Raw genomic sequence first — 14,342 nt, 5'->3', positions numbered from 1 at the left:
GCCAGGAAGGCCCAAAGAGCATGAGTTCCTTAGGCCACAGAGAACCCCTCTCCTCAGTCGTGGAGTATCCATGCCTAGAGCTCTGGAGATGCTTGTGGAACGGCTGCTTGAACCCATTCCCTGCTGCCCCGTGGCACTGACGCTGTCTTCTTGCTTTTTCTTTCAGGGTCCCCCTGGGCTGCCTGGGCTCCCTGGACCCCCGGGTGCACGGGGGCCTCGGGTAAGTGATCACACGCTGTCCTTTGGGTCTCCCGCTGGCTCTTTGGCCTGTGTCCCAGTGCCCCCAAAGTTTTAGACTTGCTGTGTGTCCCCAGACTGTTTCCTGCCTCCCCCCAGCACCCATTTTTCACTTTGTCCATTGGTGTGAACTCAGGGCTCTTTGGGGGCGCTGTGTGGACAGGCATGCTGTGGGGACAGCAGTGACCTCTTACAGGGTCTCAGGTGTTCGTGGTGGATATCACCCTTGGCAGCCTGGAGTGGAGAAGGTGGTTTCTGCCGACCACATTCTTCTGAGCTGATGGGTTTCAGCGTTTGTCCAGGAAAAAAGCTGCCTTGGGAGGACTTGACCCTTGTGTCCCTCCTCCTAACTCCACAGGGCCATCCTGGGGTGGTGATGCCGACACGGGCAAGGTAGGGGGGGAGCTCCCCATGCCGAGAGGTTTGATCAGAGGTGGAAGGATGGCTTCGCAGGACTGCAGCGTCAGAGAGGAGCTGGCCTGAGCCTTGGTGTGGAAAAGAACTCCCATGTTATGCCTTGCATGCTCTGTTTGGGCCCCTCACCCCTGCCCCAGAACCCCTGTGCACCAGGATAATCATTCGCATGTTGGGGATGAGAAAGCCGAACATATAGGAAATGGAAGAGCCAGGTTGGGAACCTAGTCCCTGAACCATATGCTGGCACCCCTAGGGGTCCTCTGGGAGAAAAATCTGTGCTTTTCCCAAGAGGGCTCAGACCCGTGACGCCTGGCACCTGCACCCAGGCTGAATCAGCCTTTCCCACGCTGGGTGCCTGGCAAGGCTCTGGCAGAGACAGCTGCCTGGGGCATATTTTTAGCTCGGAGCCCAGCGGATGGTTCTGGTTATGCAATTACTCCAGACCTGGCTCTCTGGGCCCAGGGCTCTGGAATCTGCTGTCTGAGGCAGCATTTCCTCCTGGCTCCAGAGTCTCCGTAGAGGACTTACCCAGAGTTGGGGACCCCGGAAGTACCAGGGTTCCTGCAGCCTGGGTGCAGAACGAGGCCCTTTGACTTAGCAGGCAGTTTACCCTTCCGAATGCCTCCTCTGCACCTTTTCTAGGTCGGCCTCTTACCCTGACCTGGCGTGCCCTTCTTTGCAAGCTCCTTCTCCGTCCCCTGCTGAGATCAAATGCCATCTCATTTACTGACGACTGCCCCCTTCTCTGAGTTCCTGCAGCAGGTTTTCGCTGCTCTGGATGGCACGGATGACTTTCCTAAAGCTCATGCAGACCGCTGACCTCTGTTGGTGGATTGCGTGATCTCATCCCACCAGCCCAGCCTTCCCAAGAAATGGGTTCTGATGTCGTCCCCATGCTTCTAGATGAGGAAACTGAGGCTCAGAAAGGTTTGGTTACTTTGGAGAAAGTCAACCAGAGTGTCAATGCTAGAGCTAGGATTGAACCCAGACAGTCTGATCCCAGAACCTGTGATCTTAACCATCTATCGCACTGATTTCTCTCTCTACCCAAACAAGCCCCTCTGGGCCAGAGCCAGGCCCTGTTTCTTTCTCTTTCTCAACACGCTGCCTAGCAGGGTGCCCTGCACCCAACAGGTGCTGGGCAAATGGTTACTGAGGAGTTCTAGTCTGGGAGTCAACAACCTTTTCCCCCAGAAGCTGTGTGATCTTAGACAAATCCTTCCCTTTTCTGGGCCTCAGTTTCCCATCTATAAAGCATGGAGTCCGCTCAGGAACTGCCAAGGCATTTCCTTGGAACCGTGTTTCCAAGGTTCTTCCCAGCTGTGAAATTCCTTGAGTGAGGGAATGCCTCTCCCATCCTCCTTCTCGGGCTTTCTGCGTGCTCTCCCTCCCCACCACGCACCCCTCCCCCTCGCCACCTCCCCGCCATCATCCTGTTTCTAGGCTGGAAATTCCATAGATCATAAAATTCCAGAGATAGTAGAATGCGAAAAGTAGACCATCCCAGCTCCTCTCTGCACGATGACTGCTCTGGGGCTCAGGGAGTGGCAGGGCCCTACCGGAGGTTGTCCAAAGCTCAGTGGCATCCCCCTTCCTACCTCCACATAATTCCCCAACCTATGTAAGGATGTTGGGGAATCCCTGGGCCCTCCTCATACCCGGCTTTCTGGGCCGCAGCATTTATAGTATTGGTCTGCTTGGCTCCCGGTCAACTATGTGCTCCGTTTCTTTGCAAGGCAGTGGCGGGAGAGGGATGGGGAGGTGCGGGGGGGGGGGGGGGGGGGGGCGGCGAGGAAGCAGGAAGCCCCTGCTTCTACAGGCTACAGGCCGGGTGGGTAGCTGAGCACTCCAGCCCGCCATTTTTGGGGCAACCGGGGGCACAACTGGGGAGCAGGTAGCCACCCTTGGCCTCCCACAGCCCATGCCTGCTTCTGGAGTGTTGGTCAGGGGCCCCTTCTCAAACACGCCTCCCCATCTTAGGCCCAGTTCAATCTGAGCTCTGAGGTTAGACCCCAGGAGTCTGGGCTGGGGTGAGCATCTCGGGTCTTCCAGATTCCTTAAAGACTGGCGGGGTCCTAGCTACTCCGAGGACTGTCGGGGAGAGCGAGGCTGGGGAAGGGGGTTGCTCACAGATGGTTCCAGGTCCCGTCCTTGTGCTGGAAGACCATGTTGGGTGGAATGCTGGAGAGGGCTGGAGAGCGGGTTATTTTAGAAGGAGGGTCCCCCATGACACCGTTCTCCGTTCCCCAGGCCGAGTGAGCTTCGGAACACTGTTCCTTTTCAACGTGTTTAGAGAAGGGGAGGGTCCCTGTGCAGGCATCGAGGAAGAGGGAGGTGTCTTGGATGGAATGTGACAGGCTGTAGCTGGAAAGTTGGCCTCGGAGAGGGAGGAAGGAAGCAAGTTCATACACAGCCAGCCAGATGAGTCAAGAGGAGCCAGTGACAAGGGCAGTGTGTCTAGAAGCTGGCGCGGTGGGGCACCTCTGGGCTTCTTGAGCCGTCTCTCCCCACCCCCAATGCTCCAGATTATTCCTGCTGGACAAAGACTCTGGGGAGTGACCCGACTCTTCAGGCTCTGTTTCTATTATTGGCTGCAAGACCCTAACGCAGGGCCCTTGCTGGAGAAAGTGGACATAACAGGCTCCAGCTGTTCTGCAGGATTCAGAGAGGACCTGGGAAAATCTGGTGCCATGAATAAAGCCTGGACCCTAAGCCAGCAGGCCTGGGTCCCAGCCCTCACTTGGCCACCTCTCTGCTGTGTGACTTGGCCAAGACTCTTTGACACTCTGGGCCCAGTCTTCCTAGCTGCTTCAAGGCCCCTGGAGGACCTGTCAGCTCAGAGCTCATAGGATCCTAAGGGAGAGCTCTCTGGCTGGGCTGTGGCCACAGGAGGGAGGCTCCTTTGTTCAGAAGGAGCCAAGTCCTCCCTTCCCTGGGCTCTTGACTCCAAAGGCTCACATCACAGTCCCGTTGGAGTCAAAAGGGAGCAGTGCCGTTAGGCCAAAGTCCTAGAAGATCCCCTGGAGGAGGTGGCATGTCAGCCGGGCCTCGAAGGACAGGGCTGGTGGCAGTTGGAGGGAACAGATCAGAAGGAAACGCCAGATGATGGGAATGGCACAGAGCACTGACGAGCAGTGGTGGAGGGAAGCAGGTAGCTAAGTCCGCTTCGAGCCCGGGAAGCCAGCCTGGGAAGGGCTGCTGGGCCAGGGGGAGAGAGCCAGGAGGCAGTCAAGAAAAATCCAGAGGTTGAGGCCTTGTTCTCCGAAGTCACACATCGGAGGCTGACCTCTAGCTCGGCCCCCGAGCAGCTGAGTGACCTGAGGAAGTTCTCAACCTCTCTGAGCACTGGCTCTGTCTTCCAAGTGGGAATAATGATAGTCCCTGCCTCTTGGGTTAGTAGAGTAAAGTGAGGTAATGGATGGCAGGTGTTCACGGTGGGGCCGGGCATCAAGGGGGCCCTCCCTAAAAGTAGGCTGCCATGACAGTCCTGCTAAGAAGCTGAGAAGCTTCTGGCTAGCTGAGAAGACCCAGTGGGTAGAAGGCTCCTGCCAGGCATTGCTGGGGGAAGTGGAGTGACCTCCATTTTCCCTCACCTCTTTGTTTCTTTTCCCTTTCAGGGTCCCCCTGGGCCTTACGGAAATCCAGGCCTCCCCGGCCCTCCTGGAGCCAAAGTGAGTATTTGCTGTGGGGTCTGGGGATAGGGCCATGGAGGGGCTGCTGGGGTTGGGGCTATGTGGGAGGTGCTTCCTAGGGGCCCCTGTTGGGAGGGGCTCTGTGCCATGGGCGCCCCCTGAGAGCCTCCCGAGTGGTAGGCGGTGGCACGGTGAGGACTTGAAGTGCAGCTTCTGGTTGGGGGAGGGATTAGGGAGAGAAGGGCAGTTGGAGCCTAGAGCCTCCTAGGAGAACAGGAAGAAGGGTCATTTGCTGCCAAAGAGGGAAGGCCTTGCATGGCGGACTAGAGGCGGAAATTTTACTGGGTCTTCAGACTTATCCTGCGAGGCGTGTCATCTTTGGAGCTGGTGAGGAACATGGTCGTGTTTCGGAACGATGGCTGGATGTCGTGCGGATGTGGACAGGAGTTGGGGACCAGAGCAGAGACAGGGAGACCCTGGGGGTGGGGGAGGGGACAGAGAAGGGATGAGGCTAGCCCAGCCAGCTTAGGGGTGTGGGAGGAGGGGAAGCAGATGCCTTCACGGTGTGGAGGGGGGTTAGAGAGAACGAAGCTGTAGGTGAGCTATAGGAGACCAGTGACACCCTGGCGTTAGCCTCAGTGACCAGACCGGGCTACCCTGGAGAAGGAAAGTGAGGGCCATGTTCATTTGGGAACTGGGAGCCCTCCCAGGTGGAGATGATACCTCGACACAGACATTCTGGGGCTCTCTGCAGAGCACTGAGCTGGAGATGAGCCCTGAGGGGTGGAGGCGACCGCACAGATGCCACCTGCCCTAAGGAGCCCTCCTGGAATGTTTCAGTTAACTTTACCAGGAGACCACAGAGACCAGAGTGAGTGGCACCCTGACACCTGCTGGGCCCCCAGCCCCGGAGGCCTCCGCTCTGTTCCTGGCACTCCGGCAGCAAACAGGGCTGTCCAGGGCCGCACTTGGTATGAGCGCCAAAAAAGTGTGCCCAGCCAGCAACATTTAGGTCATGGGGAGGTCTCCAGGAACGGCTGGAGACTGGAGGAGGGCAAAGCAGTTGCGAGGTCAGGGGTGCCAAGAGCACGGGGGCTGTGCTGAAGGGGCGTGAAGCAGGCCCAGAGGGAAGGCAGAGGGGTGCCTGGCTAGGACACCGCCTGGCCCAGTCTGTCCTCCGTGGGGTAACCCCGGTGGCCAGCCCCAAGGTCATTCTTTGCTAAGGTTGTTGAGCAGATGGAGTGGGTTAGGGAAAGCCATTAACCGACTGGTCCCCAGGTCATGCCGCTTCCAAAGGCCAGCTCTGGCGCCCATCAGCTTATCTGGGAGTTTGGGACACATGGCGAGGGCTGGGCTGGGGACCAGAGCAAGCTCAGAGACCTTGGGTGCCCCGTGGCCAGCAAGTGCCCAGAAGTGCTGTGGGGATTTTTTTTTTTTTTTAAAGATTTTATTTTATTTTATTTATTTATTTTTTTAAAGATTTTATTTATTTATTTGACAGAGAGAGATCACAAGTAGGCAGAGAGGCGGGCAGAGAGAGAGAGAGGAGGAAGCAGGCTCCCCGCTGAGCAGAGAGCCCAATGCGGGACTTGATCCCAGGACCCCGAGATCATGACCCGAGCCTAAGGCAGCGGCTCAACCCACCGAGCCACCCAGGCGCCCCTGAAGTGCTGTGGTTTTAATGAGGCGAATGGTGCAGGGTTTGATAGCTTAGCTGTCTTCCTGGGCAAACACAGACAAACAATCGCCTGTATGCAGGGCCTTACTATGGGCACTGTGCCCAGTGCATGTACTTGATGTCGCTTATCTTCGTTTGATCCCCACAAAGACCCAAAAACATGGGAGGAGATCCCATACCTGTGTACAGATAGGGAAACGGAGGCACGGGCACATTAAGGCACCGTCTAGGAAATGAATGTAGGACCTGCCCCCTGTGGGCTAGGCGGAAAGAAGGAGCCCCCTTGCTCCCCCTCTGCTCTGCACAGGCCTCAGGGCTCTGAGGCCGTGGGGTCTTCCAAGGGCTGAGGACCCAGCTGTTCTGAACTGCCAGGTTTGCTCAGGAACACGCCATTCTGGGTCTGCTCCCGGACTGTCCCGTCTGGAGCTTCCCGCTCTGTCCCGCTCCCGCCCTGGCTTCTGCACTCTGTCCAGCTTCCAGATTGATTCCTTGCTTCTGTAGCAGCAGATGCTCCACAGGTCCCTCCTCCGGTCCATGCCGGCCCCGCACGGCAGGGCCCCAGCCCCAGGCCCGCGGCAGCCCCAGTCTGGCCCGTAGCCCACTCCCATCCCCCCACCAGCAGATGTGCTGAGGCAGGACGGGGGGCCCCCCCAGCCGTTTCTCCCTCCATTTGGAGAAGTAGCTCTGGGTGCTGAGGGAGGCTTGTATCCCCTCAATACAAGCCTCCCCTCAAGAGGGAGGTGACCCCTCTTTCTGAGGCCGCGTAGGGCTGGGGCATGTGGATGTGGGGTCTGCTGGACGGGACGCCTGCCTTCTTCTGCCTATAACAGAGAAGGGTGTGGGTTCCAGAAAATACACTGCAGTGGGAGGCTGCTTCTGCCAGTAGTGCTTGCGTAAAGCGCCAAGGGGAAAAGCCATGCCCTTTGCCAGACACCTGGCTTGCAGCCTGGGGGTAAGCACAAATGCCCCCAGGACAGGCCAGTTGGGCGGGAGACCCCAGTTGGCTGGGCTCAGGGTTGCCCTTGGGCTGCCCTTGATCTGAGGTGTGGCCAGGACAAGGTTAAAGCAGAGGCTCTCCCAGAGTGGAATTCCTGACTGAGCTGAGCTTGGCAGCGAATGGTCTATATCTGTACCCAGGGTATGATTCTGGGGAGAAGGTCCTCCCTGTGTCCCAGATCCCCATTGGGCCTGGGAGGTGACCTGGTGGGATTGGAGGGCTGGCCTCCCCCAGGCCCCATGCTGGCTACCCCTCTTGCATACAATGTTGCCTTCTAGAGCCATCGTGGCCCCCCCCAACAAATCCGATCATCTCTTTCAGTTGGCAGATGTTTATTGAACACCTACTGTGTGCTGTTGATGGAGAAATCAGTCAGACAGAAGGGTGTGCCCAGGTGGCAGGGAGGCTGCACTCTGGCTGGACGGGTCACCGTGCGCTCATTGCTTCAGTGAAGTTATGGAGCCCTCAGGAGCTTATGGCCTTGTGGGATGAAGACTGAGTGGTGGGAGAGACCAGTGGGGTTAGGAGGATCTAGAAGGGGAGGAGGATCAAATGAAGGACTTGAGTCACAAAGACACCGAGGTGACTTGCCCGGCGTTACTGGCCGCGACCAGCACTGGCAGAACTGCTTTGGGATCCTTGCTGGAAGACCCTTGTAGGGCCATTACAGTGTGACAAGGCCTTACCCATGTGCCATAGACTGGTACACCCCATGTTCAGATCCATCAAGGAGAGAGCAGGTCAGCTCCCACGTGGGGTCAGGATCCAGGTCTTTGAACCATGCCCCTAGGACGACAGCGCTGGCTGACCTCGGAGGCCCAGGGTTGAGTCACTGGATTGATTCATATCACCAACCGACCCACATGTGTTGTTGCAGGAAAGGGCAGAAGTTAAGCGCACAGACCCTGGAGCCAGATGATTGAACCCCAGCTCTGTCACGTCCCAGTTCCCTGACTCTGGGTACATTATTTCAGCTTTCCGTGCCTCAGTTTCCTTACCTAGAAAACGGAGGGGAAGAGCCGCTGCCCCCTTGAGTTGTCACAAGAAGTAACCGAGTTACTTCGAGCAGTGCTGGCCCATGGAAGGGTCAGCTGTCAGTATGGGCAAGGCGTTGGCCCTGTACTGGGGCCCCAGCAAGGACAGTCCCTGCCCTCGTGGAAACAAGCTAATCCCACTGATAAATGCAGAATCATGTCGTGATCGTGGCTCCATGTGAGAGGCCTGGGGTGCCTGCCGCAGTGCAGACTGGGCCGGTCTAGGAGCTGAGGCTCACCTTCCTGGAGGGCAGATGGGTCAGACTGAGGTTTGAAATGCACCAGGTGACAAGGCACAGGGGCAGGAGGAGGCCAGGTTGGGCGGCAGGCCTGGGAGGTGGTGGTAAGGCTTTTGGGCTTCATCCAAGCAGCAACAGGAAGACACGCAACGGTTTCTAGCAGAGGTGACATGATCAGATGAGGTCTGCAGAGGCCGCCGGGCAGCCTGAGAAGCACGGTCTGGCTGGCAGCCAGCAGGGAGGCCCAGAGTGGCTGTGCAGGGGATGCTGATGTGCACCATGGTGCACGCAGCGGGGATGCAGGGCTGGGGGAAGGTGAGGGGCCCTGGGCTGGAGGCAGTCGTGCTCCAGCTATGCAGGAAGGCCAGGGTTGCCCATGCCAGAGGAGAAGGAGCCCAGCCCCACTCTTCCTGGCAGGCGGCTGTTCTACTCCTGGTGTGGCCTTTTCAGTGCAGTGAATTCCCCAGGATGATTAGGGGCCCTCCGGCACTGGGGTGCTGGGCAGGGGGAGAGGCGGGCAGGAAGGAGCAGACTTGGTGAGCCAGGGGGCTGCCGGCAGAGCTGGTTGGGGCTGAGGTGGAGAAAGCCTGCAGGGTTCTTAAGTCCCAGCCTTCACTTGTCCTTCCTCTGATGACAGAGGTGGGGCCTGCTCATTAAGGAACATGTGGAATAGTCTAGAAGGTATCAAGAAAAAAGTAAGCTGTCTGCAGTGGCTCTGCCTGGTGATTGCCTTTTGAGGACTGGGCCAAGGACTGGCCAAGAGGCTTTACGCCCTTTGTGGGGCAGATGTTACCACCCCCACTTTACAGATGAAAAAACTAAGGTCTAAGTGGTGAAGTAACTGGACCAGGGTCACATTTGTGATAAGGGGCAGAGACAGGATTTGAACCCTCTGCTGCCTAACTCCAAAGCCTGTATGTGCTTTTTGCTACAAGGCAATTTTGCTCCATAGTTCTATGGCCTTCCTCTGTAGAGTAAGTCACATATACATCATGTTTGAGTATGTATATATTATAGATACAAGTTCCATATAAGTAGCACACATATATTTTTAATCAGAATAAAGAAATCAGAATTTTTATTTCTTAACCTATATATGTTAGTATGCATGTAATAGAATATATACATTAATATACATATATAACATATTAAAATGCATGCATACAGACACAAAGATACAGATGTATCTACACGTACAAGCACCCATACATGTGTATGAGTCATTTAAAATATACCCTGCATTTAAGTGCTTTATGGGTTTGCCTGTTTTATTAGCAGTTGCCTTCTAGAACGATTGACCAGTCATGCTGTTACTAGCCTCAGAGGAGGATATTTTTAAAAGTCACTTTATTGTTTTCACTTCAGTTCGTTGATCATCTAGAAGAAGAAGGCTTTTCTTACATCTGTTTGCCATTTGTATTTTATCATTTATGCATTTGTTTATTTGGGGGGTTGGGACGCTGTCTTTCATTATGGATTTGTACAGTTACTGATATTTGCATAGTAAGAGTACACAGGCTTCCTCGGCCTTATGAGTGTATTTCAGTTTGGCTGTTTGCCTGAAGAGTATTCATGATGATATTCACAAATAAAAAGTTTTATCTTTTTTTTTTGGACTAACAATAACAGCCAACACGTACTTATGAGGAACTTATGTCAGGAGTTTAGAGAGGGTTCCTCCCATATGTAAAATTTATCGTTCCTCACGTTTATACTTGGACACTTTTTCCCCACCACATGATCAGATAGGTATTCATTTATATTGTAGTAATTTCATAGTTTCATTTGTATTCTTTTTTTTTTCCCCATTTGTATTCTTAAAGAATTTAAACTATCTGGTGTTAATCTTCATAGGGGGGTGGGTCTGAGATGGGGCTGTAACTTTATTTTTTTCCCCCATAGTTAACCATTTATTAAATAACCTTGACTCTACTGCTTATCATATGATAGAGCGAGGTCTATTCCCAGCCATTCAAATATGTTTCATTGTTCTGTTTGTATACTTTTTGCTAAAATACTACTTTACATGACGTCTATGATCTTTTTGTGTCTTCTTTCCTTGTTGTTTTAAAATATTTCTGGCTCTTTATTCTGTCAGATGAACTTAATGCCCATCTTAATCATTTCCATAAAAACATCTTTGAGATTTTCATTGGAATTATATTAGATGTGTATATTAATTTGTAAAGAATTAGCAGTTCTATTTTTTAAAAGATTTTATTTATTTATTTAACACACAGAGAGAGATCACAAGTAGGCAGAAAGACAGGCAGAGAGAGAAGGGGGAAGCAGGCTCCCTGCTGAGCGGAGAGCCCGATGCGGGACTTGATTCCAGGACCTTGAGATCATGACCTGAGCTGAAGGCAGAGGCTTAACCCACTGAGCCACCCAGGTGCCCAAGAATTAGCAGTTTTAAAATACGTTTTCCTATCTAAAATCATAACATGTCTTCTCATTTGGTTGAGTTTTTTAAACATCCCTTAGTAAACTTTTATAGGTTTTATTGTATAAGGCCGGCACAGCTCTGGTTTTTGCTTAGAAATTTTATATTTTTGTTGCTGTTATGAGTGAAATATTTTCCCCATTCCATTTTCTAGCTGGCTGTCAGCTACTGACGAGGACTGTTGACTTTTGTATTTTTGTACTTTTTGTGTTTATTTTATAACCACACCCTGTACTGTGATTTTATTGATTTTAACAGTATTTCAGTTAGTTCTCCTGTATTTTCTAGACAGGTCCTCATATTGCTTGCAAAAAAGGACATACTTTTGTCTCCTTTTCCTCAAAGGCTCGTTGTCCCATTTGTTTTTCTTGCCCTATTGCATTGGCCGGAACTTCTAAACACATGACATAGTGATAGTGGGAGGCCCAGGCTGTCTTCAGTGGAAGCCCGTCTGAGCCAATCCCAGCCTTAGAGTAGTCTCTTGAGATTCTGTTCATTCATTTGCTCATTTGTGAAATATTTTATGATGTCTCCTCTGTTCCAGGCCTTGTGCTGGGTACTTGGATTAGAGATGACCTATGCAGGGGACTTCTGGCCCAGAATTTCCCAATCCTTCACGATGTGTTTCTCCTTTGTGTCAGTCCCTCTCTAGACCTCGGCCTCTCTGAACCCTCTATTCCTCTGCTTTCCAACCCTACCTGCAGAAAAGGAGCTCAGCACAGTCCCCACTCCCACTATGTTTGTAGCATTTATGGCTAAGGATATACCTTCCCATATGTCTTCTAGTTCCCAGAGGCTCTGTTAACTTGTTCGGAGGGTGTACCAATCCCCACGCAGAAAGGGAAAGGGGTTCACCCTGGGTCACATAGGCTTGTTGGCTGGAGAGCTGGGTTGGCAACCAGGTTCTCATTTTAACCAATGTGTAAGCAATTAATTAGACTTACATATTCCTTCTTTCTCTCACTGGGGAATCTGTAGGAGTCTGGCTGGGAAGCCATATAGTCTTCTCCATCCCAGAAGTCCCACCTTCACCTGACCAGGGGTGCTTCAAGCATCCCTGGAGTTGAAAGTTCATCTGCCTCCCTCCTTGACTTCCTCCAGCCTTAGCTTAGCTGGAGCTCCCTTCAGGGATTTCCCCTCTGTCGGGGTCAAGTTCTCCCTGATGTCCTCCTTATTCCACTTAACACTGGATGGTAGTTTTTAATCTGTAGTGTATTGACAGGTAAAGAGCTTGGGCTCTGAAACCAGATCCTCTGCCTGGGTCAAAGTCCCATTTACATATTTTACGACCTTGGATAAGTGAATTAACCTCTCTGTACCTCAGTTTACCCATCTGTGAAATGGGATGGTGAACGTTGATTCCTCATGGATTTATATGGCCAGGGCTCAGAAGAGCACCCAGTAAATGCTAGCACTGATTATCATTACTGGTCTCTGGTTTCTCCTTCGAGAGGCCCCCATGAACATGAACTGTGCCATGTTCCCCATGGTGGTGTTCTGTGTTCACCCCAAAGCTTGGCTCAGAGTAGATGTTCACTGTGTATTTGTACTTGTGGCTGTTGTACTTGGGTAGGACTTACCTCCTAAGCACTTTGCTAGCTGCTGAGAATGCAGAGAGAAATCTACCCATGACGGAAATGGCCCAGGTAGGGAGCCCGGAGAAGGGAGCAAGTCCATCATATCTTCAGTCTTGGTTTCCCCTTTTATAAAATGACAGAACAGGATACACGAAGGCCCACCCCTGACTGCATCTCAAGCCCAGCTGCTCTACCAGCCACAGACCGAGGTGGGCGAGGGCGGGGTGGGGAGAAGCTGCTGTCCTTTTTTGGCCATTGGAATCCTTGGTAGCCCTGAGCTTGGCTTTGTATTTGCACTATGGACATAAAAGGCATTGGAGTGGGACTTGTGAGGAGCCAAGGGTGGGAGATGTATGTGGGGGCGGCCAAAGCGAGGTGGTAGGTCGCAGAGGGTAGGTTCTGCAGAAGTGACCTGTAGGGGCCCAGGTGGACAGGTGGTTGGTGTTCCAACAGGGAGGGCCTGGTCTCACCCCAGGAATGGCTGTCACCCGGTCAGAGGGAGTGCTGGAGAAGCAGCCAGGCTTTTCATTCATAAACGAGTAAATGAGTGCTTCAAAGTCAGACTGAGTGGGCATTAGCCAGACCTGGAAGGACCTTGCCTCTTACCTGCGTGTTACCCCAGGCAGTGACCCGGCCTCTCTGAACCTGGGGCTCAGTCCTGAATTGCAACCACTGGTGTTAAAAGGACGAATGGACACAGTGTTGGACATGGAGTTGGTGGCAGAGAGACCTGCCCTCTTTAAGGCTCCGTCCAGTTTGAGTGTAGTGGCTTCTCGTGGAGAGCAGTAGAGCCAGGTTCCGATGAAGAAAGGGACCAAATGGGAGCGAATTAAAGTTGGCCAAACTACCTCTCCCATGGGTCACATCCATTATCTCACTGGGTCCTTGCCAAGAAACCCAAGACGCTGGTGGATATGTGTGCGTGTGTGTATGAGAGCGTGCACCCGTGTGCCTGTGTGTGTTTGCATGCACCCGTGTGCATGTGTGTACGTGACACACACCGTGCATATGTGTGAGTGTGCCCATGCGCGTGCACCTATGTGTGAGGGAATGTGTACGCACGTGCCTACATGAGAATGTGTGTATGTACGTGCACTTACCTATGTGCAGGTGTGCGTGTGCCATCACGCGCATGTGTGCCGTGTCCGTGTACGCATGTCTGTTGTGCAGTCCCCATTTTAAGGCTAGGAAGTGGAGGCTCAGAGATGTGAAGTGATTTGCCCGAGGTCCCTCTGGGATTCCCTGCCTTCAGCCCAGGGCTTGTGACTCAGGGCCCAGCTTGGGGAGGGAGTGTGGGAGTGAGCATGAGGGATAGAGATCAGGGGTTCTTGGAAGGTGACATCAGGGTGGACCGACTCTCCAAAGGACTGTTTTCTGAGTAACTGAGCCACGTTGGGCCAAAGGAGCAGGCTGGCAGCCAGGAGCCCTCGGCAGCGCCAGAAGAGAGAGAGCTGCTGTACTGCGCCGGTCCTGTCCCTTAGCCTCGTGCTCAGAGGAGCCAGGATCCTCACGACGGGGATTTTCCCATATGCTAGGCACAAAGGGTGCTTGTCTCTGACTGGGAACCCGCCGCTTACTGGTTTCTCCCCAATGTACTGCCTATTCTAACTCTTCGGGTCTCAGGACCTCCTGGAACACAGATTTGGGAATGACAACTTCAGGAGTCTGTCTTAGCTCTGCCTGGGCCTCAACATGGGGCCTCAGATCATCCCTTTCCTCCTCCTAGCCTCAGTTTCCCTAAGTGGATGGGGAGGAGGGTAAAAACACTTCCCTTGCCTGCACCATCAGGCTATTGTGAGAATCTCGTGAGACCAGGGTACAGCACACAGTGAGGGGCTGTGCACAGATGTGAGAGGGTCTTACCACGCTGACCCTCGGTAAACGGAGAACAGCGAGGTGAGCGTACTAGAAATTCAAGAAGAATCGGGCATGCTTCCTCGATGCGTCTCTCAGGAGCCCTCTGAGAGCCCAGGGGAACAAGTCAGGAGGCAGTCCTAGCAACACGCACGTGCAAGGATTGGTCCACAGAGATCTACCAGCTGGTGGGGAGGACACCTTCCAGCTGCATTTTGGAAAATGTCTATAGTG

The 14,342-nt window shown here is 53.3% G+C and overlaps 1 protein-coding gene across 1 annotated transcript in view; it reads left to right on the top strand.

The window, feature by feature from the left end:
- The window catches only part of COL27A1 (collagen type XXVII alpha 1 chain), a 134,341-nt gene that overhangs the window by 19,781 nt on the left and 100,218 nt on the right, over window positions 1-14,342 (top strand). The window contains 2 exon segments of the mRNA XM_032307703.1: window positions 167-220; window positions 4,272-4,325. Coding sequence (XP_032163594.1) covers window positions 167-220; window positions 4,272-4,325 — 108 coding nt within the window.

The sequence above is a fragment of the Mustela erminea genome, chromosome 12, assembly GCF_009829155.1.
Source record: "Mustela erminea isolate mMusErm1 chromosome 12, mMusErm1.Pri, whole genome shotgun sequence".
NCBI lineage: Eukaryota > Metazoa > Chordata > Mammalia > Carnivora > Mustelidae > Mustela > Mustela erminea.
Note: the sequence above shows the minus strand (reverse complement) of the source record. Positions and strands in the feature narration are given on the sequence as shown.